The sequence below is a fragment of the Paramormyrops kingsleyae genome, chromosome 10, assembly GCF_048594095.1.
Source record: "Paramormyrops kingsleyae isolate MSU_618 chromosome 10, PKINGS_0.4, whole genome shotgun sequence".
Taxonomy (NCBI): Eukaryota; Metazoa; Chordata; class Actinopteri; order Osteoglossiformes; family Mormyridae; genus Paramormyrops; species Paramormyrops kingsleyae.
This window is the reverse complement of record NC_132806.1, coordinates 25,222,947-25,243,943: the sequence shown is the minus strand read 5'-3', so window position 1 is coordinate 25,243,943 and position 20,997 is coordinate 25,222,947. Positions and strand designations below refer to the sequence as shown.

General features: G+C 45.9%; 1 protein-coding gene across 3 annotated transcripts in view; it reads left to right on the top strand.

Annotated features, from left to right (window-relative positions):
• The first annotated feature begins 4,563 nt into the window (after nt 1-4,563).
• pls3 (plastin 3 (T isoform)) overlaps nt 4,564-20,997 on the top strand; it is a 30,222-nt gene continuing 13,788 nt past the window's right edge. Inside the window, exons 1-2 of one of the 3 annotated variants that reach the window (XM_023816405.2) lie at nt 4,564-4,694; nt 20,554-20,661. In XM_023816405.2, coding sequence (XP_023672173.1) covers nt 20,601-20,661 — 61 coding nt within the window. In that variant the 5' untranslated portion in view covers nt 4,564-4,694; nt 20,554-20,600. Of the gene's footprint in view, nt 4,695-17,261; nt 17,415-20,553; nt 20,662-20,997 lie in introns of those variants that run through there. The other 2 variants (XM_023816407.2, XM_072717581.1) reach the window with 2 other exon arrangements.

The window sequence follows — 20,997 nt, the reverse complement described above, 5'->3', positions numbered from 1 at the left end:
GTGTTCTCCCCCTTGATTTCTGGAATAGAGTAAACAATATTATAAAAGCACAGATAGATTGCTGGCTAAAGTTTAAAATTTACACAATACTTACTTTATGCAAATTATATAGAATGTAAATGCATACCGTGCAATTCATAGTGAATCTCACACTGCTGTTGCCTAGACTGTATGAGGCAGACAGCCCTGGTATGGGATAATTATTTTAAGGGAGGTTTATTGTTTACAACTTGTGCACTTGATCACGGCCGTCCCACGTCTAGGCCTTCCGGCACTGCACAACAACCTCCCTTCTCCCCCCCCCGCCTTCTCCCGTGGCTCCCGTACTGTTTCCAGACAGGGCTGGGAGCGTGGTGAAATCATCAGTACTGGAAAACAGCATGTGGTAATGGAAGCTCACCATTCCTCCTGACCGCCGCAACTCACATGGGGCAGCCCTGCTCTCGTCTTCGCATCAAACAACACTGTTTTCTGCACTTTCGCTAAAACATCTCATCTGAATTTCCATTTAGCATTGTTTTTTTTAGTGTAGCATTGCTTAAGCGTACCAGTAATAACTTGAATTGGGTGATGGAGAAAATGGAATTTAATTACGAATCTAAACAGCTATTGGTGATTAACACTGAAGTCAGCTACATGAAAGCCTTACTAAATTATATATTGACTGCTGGCTTTTTCTGACTTTTTTGTGCAAAGGAGCTTACTCAGATCACAGTTTAGACCAGGGCTGTTCAAATCACAGTCCTCAAGGTCCGAGCACTGCTGATTTTCCAGCCTTTCTTTACCCCTGAGCTGGGAGTGAAGCCTCTGACCAATCAGAATCAGTTATTATTAAAATATCTACCTGGGAGAACTGAAAACAAGGCCTGGATTTGGAATCCAGGTCCAGATTTGAAGAGCCCTGTTTTAGACCCCTGGGGGGTTATTTATTGAAGCTTAAGTCACTTCCTAAAGTGTACACTAGCCGTTTTCGTTTATATTTCCTGTACTGGTCACGAATCCTGTCATTTTAGGCGTCGTGCTTCTTCAGATTGGGGTTCTACAGTCCAGTTTCTTTTGACGTACAAATGGGCTCAAAGTCTGGGTTCTCAGAGAGCCTCAGTCAAGCCCGCAAGCTCTTGCTGCCATGTCACTACAGCTATGATGGTGGCAGAAGATCCTAACTCCTGACAGCTGTGCCATTGCCTAATCCTGAACTTCTTTTGCACTTAGAAAAAGTCCTGCATTCTCATTGTCCATGTTGCCACATAAAGACAGCCTGTTTCCTACAAAAGTAAGCTGTTCTGCCATTATCAAACAGGCTATAGATACGGATGAGGCAAAAATGCTGATTTCATCCAGTCATATGTCACAAGCAATTTCATGAGACCGATGAATCACTAGACCTGAACTGCTGCCTAATACGCGACGTGTATTTAGTTTAGATTCAATAACAAGTAACACAACCATACTGGTCATTTGAGCAGCCATTAACTGTGGCTGTCGAATTTTACTTTGCCTTACAGAAGCTGTTGTGCATAGATGTACACAAAATACAGTGAATTAAAATATGAATTATGCAATTAAACTAAAACCATATATTTTTGATATAGCAATTGCTGATAGGTGACAATCTGAGAAACAAAAATACTGATATCATGACCACTTATTAAACTGTGGACAACTGAATTAACAAATGAATTATGTTTACTGCAGATCTATAATTTGCCCAGTTCCATTAATATTGCTTTTTCCCATCAGTTGCACAATCCTCCCAGGACATGCAGCCGAATATTTTAGCAGAAAGAAGTAACTCAGTCCAGGGTAAACATGTAGACCCCCTTCTTAGACTTGGGCTGGCGTTCTCCAGGTTAAAAGTCTGAGTCTTTAGCCAACATAACCCCCTCCCCCCAAGAGTTTATATATACAGTACAGATAAATATACTCAGTATTATTAAGTTAAATAACATTGCATTTAAGATAAGTGCAAATGAATGAATGTATAACTACCAACAATGTTTTATCAATAAAAAGTACAGTTATATATGCAGAAACTGAATTTAATAAATATTACCTGTTGTGCTATGGGTGTAGAATGTGATTTGTAATTTTCATTATTTTTCGTTAATTTTCAGGTGTTGCAGTTCCATTTAGATGAAATTCCATAAGTATTTTGGATGATGACTGGAAGCAATAACACTGAGTATAACAAACTGAAGTTTATTTTAGCGTTTTCAACTAAGCCAAATCACGAGGTAGCAAACTCGAAGACGAAAGGTGTTACCATCCATGGAAACAAGGCAGGATTAGATCAATTTCAGTGCCTGTTTATAGCTCATATGCACGAAAAGATTATTGCTGATGCATAATGACACAAAAAATTATACATGTTCATATTAACTATTAGATTACTCTGTAAACTTCACCTGAAACCCTTTACTGCAGAGGTAGGCAATCCTGATCCTGAAATGTGGGTACCCAGCAGGTTTTCTATCCTACCTGATGAGTTACTATCTGCCTGAGATCTGGTGTGGTTCATCAGAGACCAGGTAGGATGGAAAACCTGGTGGATACCGGCACTGCAGGATCTGGTTTACCTACCCCTGCTTTATGGTGTACTATAACTCCCATTTTCTCCTCATTGTCGATTGTGTGACAGCTGACCTCTGCCGGCGTTTACGGCTGTCATTCATTAGCAGGAGCTGGTTCACTTTAGATGCACTGTTAAACCACATCGACCCACCCATGTTTTAACTGGGAGGTCACAAATATACGACGACGTCCATTTAGGTCAGCTCTTATAAAGATTTGTGGTGTTTTGGCATTGCTTTTTTGTCCCCTTTTCCTACAGTCGCTCCTATAACAACCACCCAATGTGGGAACAAAATTCATCATTAAAATGCACAACGCAAGATCAAAAGCGTGTCATAGAGGAATGGTTCAGTATGAAAGATTTTACTAGAGGTGTCTGGACCTAACTTATAAAACAAGGATTACACATTCCTTCCCATTTCTCAGCTTTGTTTTATTAAGTTTGCTGTCCCCTTTTATTTCACACTATTAAAAACAATGCATACACATAAAATGTCTCAATCGACTAGTGAACAGGGATGCGGTGACCCGTGCAGGCAGCCACATAATCTGAGTAAAAACAGTTACTCCAACTCACGGTCCAAAGGAGACCAGGCTTCAGCGGCTCCGACACGACTGCGGCGATGAGGGTTTATGACTTGAAAGATATGCCAGTTTTCATTTTTAAGGGAATGTAGAGTTACTGGGGTGGGACAGATGTGGGGAAGTGCTTAGGTGAGTGAACGAGGGGTTCAGAGAGACCTTTATTCTGAAATTATCATCCCCCCCCCTCCCCCTCCCCCCGCTGCTTGACCCACCACCCCACATCTTGGTATTTCCTCCAATTTTGTCGAAGGAAATGCAGGCCGATTACTGCAGCCTGCAAGTCTAGTTTGCGACTGCCACCGCAGTGCCACACTCTCCCCAGACAAAAGATAATTATGTTTAGAAAAATTATCCAATATACTGTCAACTCCATAGTTGTTCCATTTTCACAAGCCGTGTTAAATAAGTAGAGGGGGGGTTAGTGGGGGCGGGGGGCGGAGGAGAGGAAAAGGCGTGCAGAGAAGCATGGGTCGCCCCAGGAGAGTTGAGGAATTCTGAGGTAATCCACGCGAGCGATTCTCTTTGGGTATTTGCTGCCTTCAAGTAACATCACAGCTGTATGTGTTCCTTTCCAAAGTATCGAATGGCCACCTCAGCAGAGCCACCACCGTTCCACAATTTCTTTCAGCTGGTTTCCACCATGCTGACTCAATACATTGATTTTCTGGCCGTGCCTTCAGCTGCTAGACGGCTGCTTCGGTTCCCCTGTGTGCCGTGTCTTCGGATGCTCATCAGTTTCACAAACGACAGTGATTTATCTCCTCGCATGCTGGATGCCAGCACAGATGGTTATATCTTTGTGGGCCTGACCAGAAAGCGGTGATGGTTCCTTCTTTAGTTAATCCCTTACAGAATAAAAAGAGAACTAAAAACCACAGTCTTTTTGGTAATGGTCCCAAAGAAGTAATGACATCACCTAAAACAATGCAGCTGATGTTAAACGCAAGTGCGTGGATCCAAAGTTCGACAAACATTACGTTCATGTCTAGGCAAGTAAACTTGACTGTAAGAAATAAAGTTGTATACATATGTAGGACTAAAATACACGACATCCATCCCACCCTATGTAATCTTCCGACATTATTATTCTATTAAGTCTAAGAGTATGTGTACGTATCAATGGCATCCAATCAAGGGGGTAGTCTGTCTCGAGTTTTTGCTGTTTGGGATAAGACATACTCCACTCCCTCATCCAGGATAAACGGTTGAACGCTGCATGGATGGAAAACATTACTTTTCCAGCCCGATCAAAATTACCACAAATGCATCCTTCACGAACTTTAAAACTTCTGTTGTGTAGCCCTAGTCGCTCACTACAAGAGACGAGGAATTCCTGATAGGTTGAAAAGGCGATGTCCAATCACGGGAGGAGGTAAGGAATACCTCCGCGGGCTTCCGACCAATCAGAGCAGCGGAGGGCGGCGGCTCTGGTCCCCCATTTTTTCAGCCTTCTGGTTTGCGTCCTGGAACAGGGAGGAAGTCGCTGGATGAACTGGGAGCAGGACGACACAGGAATTTTCTTCAAAGCAGATCTAAAGGTGAGGGGCGCGCTGAGTTTCTGCAGAAAATGTTGTTTTTGTTTGTCCGATTTGCACGTGCAGCCAATGGTGATGATAGTTATTACTAACTGAGATTTATTCCCTTCACAACTATCCGTTTCCATAATTTGCAGCAATCGCAGTTATAAAACCATCTACTGATACCAAATCCCGTCTGGGAGTAAACGTTTTGGATCAGCTGTACGGGATGTGCTAAGCAATTAATTAATCGACTGGCTGCTACGATCTTGAAAATTAAGGGGGCGCATCTCTATCTACTTCTGTAACTTTTTGTACAACGAAAAACCAGGCAGTTATCAGTTTAAGTCACATAGCAAAGGGAGTACTTTGACGGCTTTTGTCTGTCAAGACTAGCTAGCGCGGTGGCGAGGGCTCGGCTTTAATATACACGTGTTGACTGCGGTCATTGAGACCGGAGTGCGTCTTTCCTCGATTAGTTTTGTTTGCCCGGTGCTGCACCCCTTGTCCGGAGAAAGCGGTGGAAGATGAGTTTGCCGCAGTTACCATGCGTCTCCTCCAGGCAAGGGCGATGCGAATGATCCCGGTGCGGCCGCTATAACGCCGCGATCTTGCAGCTGATATCTCCGGTTAGAGAGTAGCCGCTTTCCCTTTGCTACGTATAATTTCTGACGTTTGCTCTCTGTTTTTTTTTTTTTAATGCATCCTACCTGTCCACGTAGGCGTGCAGTCTCTGCTGCCAATCTGGTCACTAAAGCCAGTATCGTGATTAAAGAACAAAAAAGTAGCACCATCCGTTTCCTTCACTTGCATTTTAGATAAAGACACCGTGCTCAGGCTGAGCGGTATCCCTGTTAACATATTTCAAGCCCGAGTCATTTCCTATAGATTATTATGGAACGGTTACATCATGGATTCTATACGGCGGGGCTCTTTTATCATCCGATCTGGAGATCCAGCCGCGCACTTTGCAAACTGCAAAATGTAACAGCTGATGTAAACAGCGACCATTGTGATAAGAAACCGTTGTTGTGTGTTATTGGTATTTATAAAAATACTACCTCAGGATCAGCTGTCACCACACAATAATAAAAGTAACATCGGCCATAGAGTTGGTATAGTGAATGTAAGTGCGTATGGACATATGTGCTATTATTCCGGTTCTGGGACAAAATTCGGGCTATTTATGCTTTTTTAATTTAAAGTGCCGTTTTATGTTTGTGCGTTTTGCGAGTCCCTTAAGTTTTGCCTGTGAGTTAATAATTTATCGCGCATCACTTTTTAACCCCAATTGACGAGACGCTTCCCGGTTCCGTTCCTGCGCCCGGCGTCGGGTTGCCCGTGAACATAGATGATGAAGATGGACAGTCGCTCAGTCGCTGCTTTGCACGCCTGCCGAACCAGTCCGTTCAGGAGAGCGCCTCTTCCATGTGGCCATCCTATTGTTGCTTTTTTTTTTTGCCTTGTAGTTTCACCCTCCCCTTCCTGTAGTAGGTATCATTGTAGCTTTTTCTTGGCCTTTTCCTCCCGCTTTGTTAACCAGCTGCCAGCTGTGGATCCTTGCAGCCCGGCAGCTTGTTACACCATAAGACAGCTGAGCTGACAGGAAGTTCGCCGGCGTTATTGTGGAACTTGATATGAGCGCCGACGGCCGCGATCGCATGGCGCAATGAGACGGGGGCTTAGCCTCAGGTTATACGGTATACCGAGGCCGTGTCAAAGCTTCACAAAGACGCCTTTCTTTCCATTGCTGTGGTTAGGTAGGAATGTCCCTGTCTGTTTTTTTTTTTTTTTTGAAGCTTCATGGGTCAGAATGTTGCCAACATTGGTCAGCTGGCTAGTGTGAAATTTTTTAATTCGGCACACGCATTTACATGTATGGAACAGTTTTATTACTCTAAATTAGTCAGCGGGGTTTGCAGACCACCCCTACACTTTTGACATAGCTAATTTTAGGTTCATGAATGGAATAATACAGATTTTCCCTAAGATTTCTTGCGTGACTGTGAGACTTGGAAAGCGTGAGTGTCAGGCCAGATGCGTGAGAGTTGGCAGCCCTGGGTACTATTTAAAACTATTTAAAACAATTATTTTGACTTTGGGGAAACAAGACGTTTATTGTGGTTCCTTATTTGCATCTAAACCAACACCGCTACTAAACCCCCCCCCCCCCCACACCCACTGAACAGCTGACGAGACTCACCCATGGTCCTGGTGCTTTCACATCAACTAGCCAGCTGGGCTCCCCCAGCCTGTCACACCGGCCCCCTGCCCCGCCCTGTCCTAGGGTCCCCTACTCCACGCTACATATGCTTATCAAGACCCCTGGCACCCAGCTCTCCACAGACATGTCACTTTTGCCTGTCATTTCTAATTAAAAATGTCACCTTGTGTTCTTCCGTCAGTCTGTTTATTTATTTTAAACAGGCTGCTTGATTAAGTGTAATTCCCCCCCCCCCCCCCCATCCCCTTCCTTCCTGGACCGTCAGGAGTTAGAATACTTAATATTCAGAGTGCCTGGTTCGAGGGCAAAGACGTGGCTTATTCTCCCATCAGGGTTTCCGTCCATAACTTCTGTTAGCGATGGCTGCTTTCTCTCGCTGACAAAACAAGCCTGTGGATGGGGGGATTGGGGGGGGGGGGTGGTTGGTGGCAAAGGCATAATTTTAAACTGCCGATGTATCCGCCGTTGCACATTCCATTGGCCGAGGTTTATTAATTCTGTCTGCTGCCACAATAAACCAAGCTGTTCTTCTTAACTGAGCGTCTTGGCAAGACTGTGCTTGTAAAATGCTTGGAGAAGCCCTGAATTGTGCATTTGTCACCCTGTCCCCCATATCCCTCCATTCCAGGTTGTCCTCTAAGCTCTCGTAAGGGGCCAGTAGCCTCAGCAGTTGGGTTTTCACGTTGGGGTGCAGCAGCTTGGGCTGGACCCTATTCTCGTCTAAATTGAATCCCTCAGAACCTGGTGAATTCAGCTTTGGACGTGTATTTACATTTGTCTCGGATACAAATTCCACCTTGAAGTGCTCAGTCGCCGATCGTCATGAAGGGCGATGGTGCTGTAACCGCGTCATGAACCGCGTCACTGGCAACATCATCGCGCACCGCTGGTGGGCAAGAATTTGCCCGCATCCTGGATGCTGAGTCCAGGAGGTTCAGCCAGAGAGAGTTCCGTCTGTCTCTCGGATGCCATTATGCTGCAGTATTTGAAGAACAACAAAAATATACATGGGTGTGCCAGTTCTTTAAAAAGTGTGAAAATTAAAAATAATTTTCATATATGAGATGCTGCATGAGTGCATGTAGCTCTGACCACGCCCTGGAAACATCTGCAGTTCCTTATATCCTACAGATGCTTAGCTCTTTCCTTTTTTTGTGGTTTAAATATACCCCCCGCCCTCAAGCATCAGTGGAAGTTGTGGCTAGATGTTTTGCGTTGAAGGAAAATCAGCATGCGATGCGTGACCGCAGTGATTTTGACTCCTAGGGCCTTCTGCGATGAAGGGTGTCCTCGTTTGGTGGGCTGAAGAGCAGGGCAGGGAGTCCTGCTGCTTGTGCTTTCTCGGATGTGATGGTCCATCTAAAATTATTCTGATTTTAACGTATTACGTGCATCTATTTTAAGATCCAAGATTGGCTTGCGCTGGAGTTGATGGACTGCTCTGTGTGTCTTTGTAACTCAGTTTAATCCTTTTTTCTGCTTTGCTTCTATGTAAAGTCATGGTCTAATAGCTTTGAAGACATTATGATGTCCCTCAGGAAAAAGCCTCATTTGATATGCATCTCGAATGGCCTGTCTTTGTGCTTGTTTGGCTGGTTTAACATGATCAGTGTTTCTCTTTGCTTGTATTTGATATCTAATCCGAGGTTTTATTGAGAGTACTCATGACTATTTATAAAACTACTGGCCAATAAAAGAGAAATAATTCCAAAAGTTGATAGTCGGAATGCTTTCGCTGTCCCGAGGCTCGTCTAAATCAATAAGGATGAGCGTCTTCTCAAACGTGTTTTGTAACCACCTGGCAGCTGTTTGATGGCCGCCACATGTACGGAGCATTCCTGAGTAACATTCCATACTCAGAGATGGAAAGTACGGTGGAAGTTTTGGCTATACATGTGTTTTGTCCCTGGCTGTTTTTAGCAGTTCATGTACTTCCCAAACCTACACGTCTGTCTTTTCGGTCAGCGTGTGCCATGAGGCCTTTGATGTCCCTCATTGGATGGTTTCTGTTGGATCGCTCTCTGTCCATCTCTCTGATTGGCTGCTCGACTGGTTTTGTGGTGTGCCACACCCAATTGTTGAGCTTCTTGCTTGGCAGAACATGCAGTTATGGTCTCCTTCCAGAGTGGCACTGTAGGATTTAGTTTTTTTTTTACTTCTGCAATATCTGCTTATTGTGAGCTCTCCAGGTTTGGTCACAGAGAGCGTAGACCTTGGGATCTCAGTTTAATCACAGGGCTGTGGGCTTTCTGTCCTCCTACAGTTGATTTGGGTTGCATTCTGAAGTCACTTTGAATGATAATTTTATCTATTTTAATGGAAAAAGAATTAAATCCCTGGCTCTGAATCAGTGTTGCTCTGTGAAAATCAAAGGTTGCTGGCGGTCAGATCGACGTTGTTGGCTGCAGCCATCGAGGGGGTGCGGAGGTCCTGGTAGCCTTGTGGGTCCATTTCTGCATGTGGAGCTTCCCTGAGACAGGCGGGCAGGGGCGCTGCTAGAGATTTTGGAGCCCCATGAAAGCATATAATATTGTGTCTCCAGCCCAGACCGATCCTCTTAGATTCCAAATTTTTTATGATCCCTGTCACTCAGTGGCCCTTGGAGTCGTGCTAATCCCCCCCACCCCCCCTGCCCGCCCGCCCCTCCCCCTTTACAGCGCCCCTGCATGTGAGATAGACCTTGACACACTATCGCTACAGCAAGCTCTCAAAAACAGGCAGTTTTCTCCAGTCAGAAATGTTAGTGGTCCAAATGTGACCTCGACGAGGCATAGCAAACACCGTGAGGTCTTATCAGCATTTGCTGGATCGAGGGGAATTTGCTGTTGGTTTAGTGGAAGTGGGTGACCCAGTCTGGTTAGAGCCATGTGATGTGGGAGGCAGGCAGGACGGTGTCTGTTCCTACACCTTCATTTTTTTTTGTGGTCTCTTCACCAAGTGTGCTTGTCCTGGACTGCAGTCAGATTCTATTCTGGACCGTTAGACGTTACCCCCCCCTCCGACAGTGCAGCCTGCGCAGAAAGTCCCAGCAGATGTTCCTGCAGCACATTCCGCGTGAATCAGTCCACCGCCGGATCGCATTTGTCACGTTTCAGGTGAATGGAAAAGCGCGATGTGCAACGGCACAGATCTTTAGGCCACTGGCTTGCAGGTCCGCATTGAATCGTGGCGATGGTCCCCCCCCACCCCCCCCCCCCCCTTGCTTGGTTATATGGCATGCCCTGCACTGTAGTGATTTCCCAGCAGATCACACAGCGGGGGTGACCGGAGACAAGAGAGGCTCTTTCGAAGGACATCCGGCCCAGCGGTTCAGCGGTTCAGAACCATCAGATCCTTTCAGGAGAGGAAGTTCACATGAGGTTTTGTGGTGTTTGAAATGTATGCGGGGTTCAGAGGGAGACGTGTACAGAGCACTGGGTAGGTATATGTACTTGGGGGGGTCCTGTTGTGGCATGTTCTTTTAACTCCTGGGGGGGGGGCAGGGGTTAACTCATCAGTTTGCAAAGGACATGTGTGTTTGTTTTTATATTTCAGAAAGGCTTGTGATGCTCATTAATGAGTTGTTTAGCCTGGAATCTAAAGCAGATTTTTTTTAATGAATCCACAACAGAAGCAGTGGGGGGTTATGACTGGAACAAAATGCTTAATAGGTGTTTCTGAGCAGCTTAAAACATCAAAGCTGGGCTTCAAAACCCTGTGTCGGGCGAGTCTTCATACATCGGCGCCGGAGGTTTCCAGTTAGAAGGGTTAGGTATAGTGGAAAGTAACCAATAAAGCGATTTGTGAACTCTGCCACCACCAAACTGGAAGATGGCCGAGTCTGAAATGGCAGGATCTTACTTCCTGGGCCGTCTGGGATGGTATCGCCACACCCAGAGCGGGATACACGCCTGTCCAGTACAGGGAGTAGCTGTCCCAAAATGTCATCGTGGGTGATGCACGACACCAGCACAACAAAATAAGTACAGCCAGAGACTGGTGTTTGCTGGCCTTCCAGGCTCCTGACCACTGGCATTTTTTTTTTTGTATATCATTTTATATTTGGGTGGGTTTGTGTGTTAAAAAAAATTCTGGCTCGAGGGCTCCACTATGATGTAATGTCTTGGATGATATTTACTGTTGCACTTGAAAAACCAATAAACTGGAATATTAATCTGAGTGTTTTTAACGATGCAGAAGTCTGCTAAACCCCATCAAAAATGTCTTCAGATTAAATCTCACTTAATTTTTAGTCTGTTTAGTTAACATTACTTTTAAAGCGCATTAGAAATTACCTATTCTCTCCGAGTTTATTTTTAAACTTGACTTGGCAGTCCAGTGATACAGGTTTGTAAGAATGAGCATTATTTCCTTAAAGATCAATGTTATTTTAATACAAGTATCAGCTTTCATTTCGTATGCACTTCTGGGAGCTTGTGCATGTCAGCTTGCATGTTCAAGAAAGCCGGCGATCAGTGGAGCCTGATTTCATCTCAGTGGGCCCTGTCCCGTCGGTGCTATACTGTGAAACCATAATTCACTGTGGTATAATTCAAAGCAAATTCCGATCATTTCACTTCCAAATGTTCTCTAAAAAAAGAAGTGAGTCATTTTTCCTTGGAGAGGCCGAGGGATACAAATCTGTGGCCGCAGAAATGCCAGGGGGCCAGAATCGCTGTTGTGATGGACTACGTTGTGAGCAGAAAGATCTTATTTAAAAATACGTTTTCAGATGTCGTCTGCCCTCCCCCCATAGTAGCAGATGCTTTTTCCCTCAGTTGAGGAGGAGTCATTGCCTTCTGAGTGAAGTGCAGGGATGTTGGAAAGTCCACGGGGAGAAAATAATGAGCGCGGGTGGCCAATTCGAGGAGCATTGTGTGAATGAGGGATGTGTAGCTTCAGGACTGACGAACAAATGAGGAAAACCTAAGAAGGTATGAAAACGTCCGTGATGAGAAGCGTTCGGAAAAGCAGCTCAGATGGTTCTGTTTTCATGTCGTTTGTGATGTTTGCTCTAGTCCACGCTGGTCACACTTTATTACAGGTGGGTGGTTATTGTGGCATAATTGCATCAACGTACTACAAGCGGTCTACGTAGGCTTGTGCATGTAATTAAACCATGGGGTCGGCTTTGGTGCCCTGAGGATTTAAATGTCTGGTGAGCAGTGGGGGTTTATTGTGTAGCTGAATGGAAGCTGCAGTGTTTACTCTTCAGTGGCGACACTGATGCAGGGTGTTGCCTGAATGTTGTCTGTGGGCTAAACTGTACAAAGACAATGGCTGTGCTGTTGGGTTGTTTGTCCAGGATATACCTTGTGTCATTGTTATGGCAGCGTCTCTGAGCAGGCCTTTAATGTAATGTGTATCATATTTTCCTCGCTGAAGAACCAGAAAGCTTGTTAGAGTTTGATGTTCCACGTAATGACAAGGTTCATTATCACGCTAAGGAGTGGAATGAAGCTGTCAGTACCCTATAATATCATTTATGAGGTGTGACAACTTGGGACCCAATGAAAGTATCCAGTAACCATCCGTCTTCTATAACCGCTTATCCAGAACTGGGTCACTGTGGGTCTGGAGCCTGTCCCGGGGAGGACGGGTCACAAACGTTGCAGATTACCCTGGATGGGACGCCAGCCAATTGTAAGCCAAAATATTATTACCCATAATATTGAGTTGCTCACCTGGACCTATATTTCATCCTGCCCTCTATGATCTATATTACCTGGTGACTTATTGTATTAATTTTTTATCCTGCTGTGTGGTCCTTCAAACGGGCGATCTAGCACCATCCTCTCTGCAGAATGCCTCAAAACCATCTAGAAGCATCTTAAAACCCATCTCTTCCTGGAAACCTAAACTGATCTCATTCTACCGCCAACCCTTCCCTGCTCTCATTCCTCATTGTCTGTTCACTGAAATGGTCTCACTTGGCACTTCCGGGTGCACAGTTGCATTTTCCACAGTCTTGTAGGAACTAAATCTGTTATCCTATAGTTCTTTCTGTCTTTATGCTTGTGTCATGCATGGTTAAAATCACTGTTGTGTTGTGAGGTTATGACTGGCAACCTCTACGGCTGTGTTTTGAAATTCAACAGAGCTGCATGATAAATAGTTATACCAGGCGAGCTCTTGTTTGTTCAGTTTTAGTGTTGTTCCCCTTCCTTTCAGTGCTTCGGCCCATTTTTGGATGCCGATACTCGCTTTACAGATGCCATGTAGGGATGGGTAGGCAAACGGGTGTGAGGCCTGAGTGAAATTAGCAAGTCAAAAAAAGAACCTGACAAGCTGCTTGAAATACAAGATGGAAGTTTTCATTCTCTCTCTGAAATGTGCTGTTCCTGCCATTTGAATATCTTTGACAATGATCGAATTGTAGAGTTTTATAGGAATGGCTGTTTTCTTTCAGCTCTGTCTTAGACTGAAAACACTAGCAATGTCAATGTGTAATACCTGAGCAAATAGGTGGAATCAGCAGGTTCAGTGTCTTCAATCCTTGTGCAAACTATTTGCATCCAGAAAAGTGATTTATTCTTGAGCACGTCTGTCATACTCAAATTTTCTATGCTTTCTTCCTGGAGCAGTGACAGTTGAATTGATGATAAGGATCTTGGGTAATAATCCAATTGTGATTGGGTTGCCTTGCATCAACTCCACACAATCGGAGTGCCGACACGCATGTGAGATACCTCTGTCTGTGGCCAAATTCCAGACCACCAAGCTAACACGGCACTCTCGTTGTCTCGTTCAAAGAGCAGCTTGCATTGAGTTTAGTATGACTTTCTGAAGTTTTGCCTTGAACCGTTTCAACTCATGTAGCCTGCAAGAGATGTTTGTTTGCGGTTGACTGGTTTTTGGCTGTGCCGCTTAATCTCTCCCAGCACGTCTTCCACGATGAGATGTCTGGGGTCTGCAGCTCAGATAAACCTGACCTTGTGTGAGGAGCTGATGCATTTTTATCTGTCTCAAGCGGCAAGGGCAGCCTCTCTTCTGGTCTGCTTTTTGTAAAAGCCTTAGCGAACACTTTGTATGATGATCTTGCCTAACTGGTTTTGTCTATTTTGTGTTTGCACCCTCTTAATTGACGCAACTACTTTCCATACATATTATTTATACTATATTGTTCTGTTCATTTCCATATTTACCATAGTAACATTCTCAGGTTCTTCACAACAGATCAGCATCTTCCCCTGTTTACATGTTAGAATCCCTGAAAGCCAAGGGTACCACCTTTTAAATGTATGCTTTTTGGCAGAATGATATTTTAATGCCATCTATGCTGTTTGAGTACCAGTTTTTACTTCTGCGGGTATAATGGTATGTAGGCTACTTAATCATCTAAGCTCAGTCTCTTCATCTCAAATGGGCCTGAAGGCACAGTAGTAATTTATGAGAATGGTATGTTTTTTTATCCCTGGGAAGAGCTATGGAATGCGGTTTCCTGTATTTCCATACTAATGACTGAAAACACGGCTTGGCACTTACAGTAGGAAGCTTTTCTCTGATTCTGCATGTGGCTGGAAAGGGACTAGATTAAATTTGCAAATGGAAACCAGCACGTGATTCTAAGTGTTGCATTCTAAGGTGGTAGGTGGTGAAACCTCTTCGGATGAGTGGCAGGAACTAGAAAGCTCGCTTGACTTTGATCGCTGGAGATTGTGTCGATGTCGCATTTTGCATGCGGCTCCTATAGTGGCTGCTTTTAGATGTTTTCCATGTTTTTAGTTTTCCATGTTTTGTCCATGCATTGATGAAGAGAGCTCCCTCCTGACTCTAGTGTGGTATCGTTCGTTCATCCATCTGGAAAATAACACTGGATGGAAGAATGGGATGAAGTCTAGACAAATGAGCAAAAGCAGGATCACTTCATGCTGGAATGCGTTGGGTATCCGTTGTAGATGACTCAAATGGATGGTTCTCTTGAAGAGGGTTGTCGTCCTCTCTCTTTGGCTTTGGGTTATTTTTGAGCATGATCTGTTCCGTTGGGCATGATACCATGTGCTGCCAAGCAGTAATTTGCTTCTCTGACTTCCTGACACGCCTAACTGACTGGGTGTGAAGGAGCTCCACCTTTGTCATACAAACGAAGGCAGACCGAGTTTTGGATATAAAGCCCATCATTAAATGCACTGAAGCAGATGGTTACTTGGAGCAGTGTAGACTGGGGCCCTTTGAATCTCAGGTGAATAAGGCTTCCTGCGCATGGCCTTTGTGTGTACATGCTCTATTCCTGTGCACATTCTTTGAGTTCCTGTACCAAACGTCAAGGTGGAACATGTCCTGGAATCCCTCCAGTGTGTAGTGTTGTAACGTGAGTAGGTGTCTGGATGAAATACCCTGTGTACATGTTAACAGATACTCTCCTTTCATCTTCATTTGCCATATTGATTTCCATACAATGCTGGGCATTGACTTGTGTAATATTGTTTAGTATTGTGCTTAAAGTGTTAAATGTTTGTAAAAGACATTTTGTGTTGAGTGCAAGGTATCAATTAGAATTTAGTGGTGGCATGGTTTGTCTATTGCAAATGGCTCTATGAGCTCCTGGGAGTTTTACTCACACAAAAAATGTTCTGAGGGCAGAAGGAACAATTATTGGTTCCAAGAGAGAATCAATCAGATTGTAGAGGAGGCGGGACCAGCTAATCAGATGTCTTGGTCCTACCTCCTCTAGTTGTTTGGACTCTCCTCCTCTACAATCCCATTGGTTATGTCTCTGAACTAATGATTGTTCCTTCTGCCCTCAGAACATTTTTGTGTAAGAGAAACTCTGATGTAGACTCTATGATGTAGGCTATGTGAGGCAGGCTGTCTAAGTGGTCAACCCAAGGTGCTCCTTTAAAGCCTGCGACAACCCGGAGGATTGCTCAGATGAATGGTGCAAGGCCTTGAAATTGTTCCTTTGGGGTTTGCGCAGGTCCAGTTGTAAATGCCGATTTAAGGCTCGCACAGATGTGCAGGCTGGTAATTGACGTGGGGCACCAGCCGCATCCCGGACGTCGGCCTGTTGTTTTCGTCGCAGGATGTGAATCCACTCTGCAGTTCTGGGGTGGGATATAGGCAGGGGCTTACCAAGGACGACAGGCTCCACCCCTTTGTGGGATGGAAGTTTCCTTTTTGGAGTATCCGACAGGCTTAGCACTTGTTCGTTGGCTTCGGGTCTTATTGTTCAGCTTGGATTTAGTGGTAATAGTGTTTCAAGGCTTCAGGTTTCCCCATCTGTGTGCTTCTTGCGTCTCGGTCTCTGTGTACTTTGAACGGAGCATGTTCACTTTGGGTTGTATGTTGGCGTTTCATGCAGAAGCTTAGGAAAGGTCTCCTTGGGGCAGAACTCGCACATCGATGATTTGGTACCACGGCAGACCACGTCAGGTGGAGTAAGGTGACTGCAAGGCTGACAGTGTGTGTTAGCCTCAAGGGACCAGCCAACTCCGGCCTGCACTCATAGGTTAGCACATCCTGTACCCCTGAGGGGAGTGCAAAGCACAGAGGATGAATCACTCTGTTCCAGAGCTCCAAGGTGGTTTATAGACACGTAGGGTTAAATGACTAGCTTTCCAGAAGCCCTTGCAGAAAAGGGGTAGGTTGGTATCTAATGGGGAAAAAGAATGACTCATCATTCCTTGCAGGAGGGAAGTGGCCACCCTCCACAGCTGTGCAAGTGCAAAATAAAGCCATGATCTAGAGAGGCGGACCATGAAGATAAATGCACCTTCGGTTTAAGCTTAATTTGTTGAGTGTTCCTAGCTGTCGGGCTGATCTGTGTTGGGCTGTGAGGACATTAAGGTCACATGGCAAGAACCAAGATGTGCTCAGAGACTGCATCAGACACTGAGCTGGAAGTTGGAGTAGGTATAAGGGTAAAGAAAAATCACTAATGGGGGGAAAAATCCTTCATTTAAATCCCCCCCATCCTGAGGAAACGGGGTATTGTCAAAGACTGCCACTGTAATGACTTTCACAGCAACAAAATACACCCCAAAGGGGGGTGTGGGGGTTGGAAGTGGCTCAGGTGAATGGAGAGCCGGGTGTGTCATCCGTGGGTGCAGGAGTGGACCAGCACAAACCCAGAGAGAGAAGCTGGCAGCTGAAATGCGCCGCTCCAGACTGAGGGGGCGAGGCAACTGTGGGCTGTCTGTAAGGGGTGGTGGTGGGGAAGGGGGGGGGCGGGTGTTTGGGGTGGGAGCTGGGCCTGGTACGTTAATTTCTGCTCCCTCCTTCCAAGTGTTTGTGTGCAGATGGAGGAACTGTGTGCGGGTTGACATGGGGGCACTTTTAAAATGGGTCCGCGTTCCAAGTCTGCCTGGGAGTGAAGGGGAACAGTGAAAACAGGCCCCACCCTCACCTCATCTCACACACACACACACAGACACACACAGGAGGCAGGGCCTGTTCCCTGGCAGGAAGTGTTATGACTTGCTGCCCAAAGCCTTTGTGCGCCAGACAGGAATGCTGGTGTTCCAGATTCCCTCCACACCCTTCGGAACCGACACGGGCTTCTTCGCTCGCCGCCGTCTGAGGAACCTCCAGCTCCGCAGGTCCGGGGGCCACTGGGGGTGGTCGTGACATGGGGAGGGGGCATCGGAATTTAGTGGTGACACGACACGCTGCTCTTTTGCGGTTTTATTCTGGAGCAGTGAGGCAGAGATCGGGGACCCGACGTGTGGAAGTTGTTCTCTCCTCGATTGTTTTGCTCTGTGATAACGATCCATCTGCGGGAGTGCAGGGGCGGGGGCTGCACGCTTCTTTGTTGTCTCTTTGCGTGGTCACTACTGAAGGATGGAGGAAGAGTGGTTTTTGTTGCGTTTGTTCGGCGTTGCTGTTTGTTTGTATAAGTTTCAGTGAGTTGTCTAGAAATTGCCAGGATTTGTGTGATTCTGTAGGACGTCTGTGTCATGATGTCTGTGATCCCAGGATTTTTGTTATGGGGTGACCCCTTGCATTCTGGGTGGAGTTGGGTCAAATGAGGCAACTTTCGTTTTGTATTTTGATTAGCTCCTTTCGTTTGTTTTTGTTTTGTGATTGTCACTTTCTCCTTGCCTCTGGCCTGGCTTCTCTTGTTGCGAGGCTGCTGTTAGGATAACCACTAGCTGGGGGGGGGGGGGTCGTCCTTCACAAAGCCAAGCTGTTTATAAATGGAACCGAATCTTAGAGAGTTTTTTGTGTGTTTTTTTTTTTTTGTAAATCCTGACACTCATTCTAGTGGCTATAGTCGTCTTGGCCTGACAGTGGCACACGTGTTCCTTGGCAGGTGATGTGTACTTTTTAGTGTGGCACGTAGCTTCAGTGGGACATGTGAGAAGGCTTTTCAGGAAGGGACGTGGCCTTCGTTATTTGGCATCCAGGGAAATATTCTCTGCTCACCCCGCGTGGCCTATCTGATGCGGTAAGAATGACAGTGGCTGAGGACAGTCCAGGTCCGGGAGACTGTGGGGAAGCAGACTAGTATACCGACAGGGAAGTGGGTCACTTTGAACTGACGAGCCACGTTGCTGTGTGTCACAGGAGAAGGATGGCAAAATAATCCCACGCCTCTGCTGTCTCGGACATTCATTATTTACTGCTGCCAGCACTGCATGAAGCTTCCCTGAGAGGAGGCTGTCATGCTGGAACTGCGGGCCGCACACCTCGGAGTAGCTGTCTCCAAGCCACCTGCTTCGCATTATCTGCTGGGACCCGTTTACCGGTCCGTCTCTCCTGAGGAGACTCCGGCTCTTTTCTGGGGCTTTGATTCATTCGCTGAGCACAGAGAGCCACGTTTGAGCACCGCCGGCTCCATTGGTCGAGTGATTCCTGGTATTCCGACACGGGCCTCCGCCTCGCCCCGGCCTTGTGTTGCACGTGGACAGGAGAGAGTGAGACGCCTGTTTTGATTTCAGCTCATGTGTTTGTCATTCAGGGCGCCTTGAAGAGGAATGCCTCGGTCATTAAACGGTTTATTATCAAACCACCGTTTTACTGCATGTATAACTGGTAACCTTACAGTGGCTAAGATATTTGAGTTTGATTTTGGTCTCGGCCAATGGGAGTTCAGCTCGACTTGTCATGAAGGTCTGAGGGGTGTACTACGAAATGGGTGTACTAGCTTACCGAGGTTTATTGAGGCTTACTTCCGAGTTTTGGGTGCTACAAATCATAGCTCACTTTTAAACACAGTGTATTATCATGGTAATTTACGTTGCATGCTTAACCTGCTCCGAACAGGTTTAAGTGCAGGCTTTTGGATAAAAAAAAAAAAGGCGTAAGTCTCTCCTTTTCACCAAAAAATGCCACTATAAAAGAGCTCCATTTTGACTAAATAGTTGGGATAGACGATACTACTGATTTTCTTTTAATTCCGATACAAATGATGTCTTTTTATCCCGATACCGATACTCTGTGCCGGCCCCTTTGCAGCCCCTTGTCGGGGGCAGATAAAATTTGCCGGGGGCAGGGCTGGGATGCTGACAATGAGCTTTGCCAAGCAGGGCAGGTATTACCTACCTATTACCCATCAAAGGGTGGCTTTTAGTTTGAATCATTAGTTTACAATGCTGCCACCGCCTCTTTAATGTGAACGTGCACAGACAAACCCACGAGTTAACGGTTAATAACCGCTGTCGGAGTACCAATTCACACCGATTCTCAGTCTTGATTTGTTTACCCGGCTCTATCAAGTATGTAAAACTATCAAGTATGTAACATAATCCTCTGCTTAGAGAGAAGACGCTGCTTAGGAATGACAAAAATCCATTCTAATTTAGCCTGGATAGTCTGTTTCTGTGTTTTTTTCATATTTTAAGCATTTAAAGAAATTTAAAAGTACTTGTGTTTCTCTTTCCATTGTGGTCCATGATCGTAGTTCTCGCAAATGAACAACCTGGTTCTGATGGCAGGTTTTGAGGAACGGTGCACGTAAACGCAAACGTGAAAACGGGGGAGTGTGTTAAAGTCCATGAGGACAGGCACCTGAGCCCAGTCGGGGTGTGTAGCGCTCCGCTGCATAAAGGCGGGTACAGTTTGAGGAATGTCTCTCTAGCTTGTGCCGCCGTCTTTAGAATGTGGCTTTTTTAAGGCCTTTTCATGGAAGAAATGGGTGTTTTAGTTTGGCAGGCGAGCTTCACCCTTGCGTTTACTGCCTGGTGGTGGAGGCTGATCCGGAGGCCCTGGAAAGGCCTGTGTGCTTCCGTCGGGAGACGAGGGATTTCAAGCAAGGCCGGGCTGTGGCCTGAGCGCAGAAGGTTATCCATGTTTTCGGAGCAAGATTAAAGACCGAAAAACAGTGTTAGTGTTCCCATAGAAGGGGCATGCGTATTAATACATTTCTTGTATTAAAATAAAGCTAAAATAAACCTTCATTACCAGAGGAAAATATAAAGACGGGCCTTGACTGAAATGGGGGGGGGAGACCCCACTCTGATCCCGCTGGCAGCTGTTTCCTGCTGGGGTTAGCAGACCTTGTGTGTATGAGCTCAGCGCGTTCATTATGCATGCGGCATGTCGAGTGAAGCCCGCGGCAGAGGGGCGCTGTCGTTTACCAGGAAGACGTCAGCGTAATTTCTGTGCCATTTTTTTTCTGGCGTTTAACTGTATTGGGGGGCCTCTGAATGCAGGGGGCCGACGGCAGCGGTTCCTCACTAAACCATGCCCCCCTGCCCACCCCTCCTGGCTGGTAACTGAGGCTGGGTCTCTCCACAGGACCAGTGACGCGCTCGCACTCGCAGCTGCAGGTTGTCTTCAGCGACATGGCCGGAAAGATCGCGAAGGACGATATGGAGGAGCTGCGTGAGGCCTTCGGGAAAGTGGGTGAGTTGGGCTGTCGGCGGGGAACGGAAACCTCAGCACTGTCTGCCATCCCTAACCCCCCCCCAATGATTGTGAGTCTCGATTCACACCAGGCTGACTAGGTACGTTCAAGTCAGCTACCCAGGTGCATCTGGGACGGCCACGCATGCTCGGCATGCTGGGTAATGAGATGAAGCGGCAGTCTGAGGCTTATGGGCCCTGCCGTTATAAGGTGCTTAACTGGAGTATCTAGCTATGTGAATGATTAAAATGCAAGTGATTATTATGATGATGATGATGAAGAAGAAGAAAATAATGAAAATAAATAATGATAAATAATAATAATAGTAATAATAG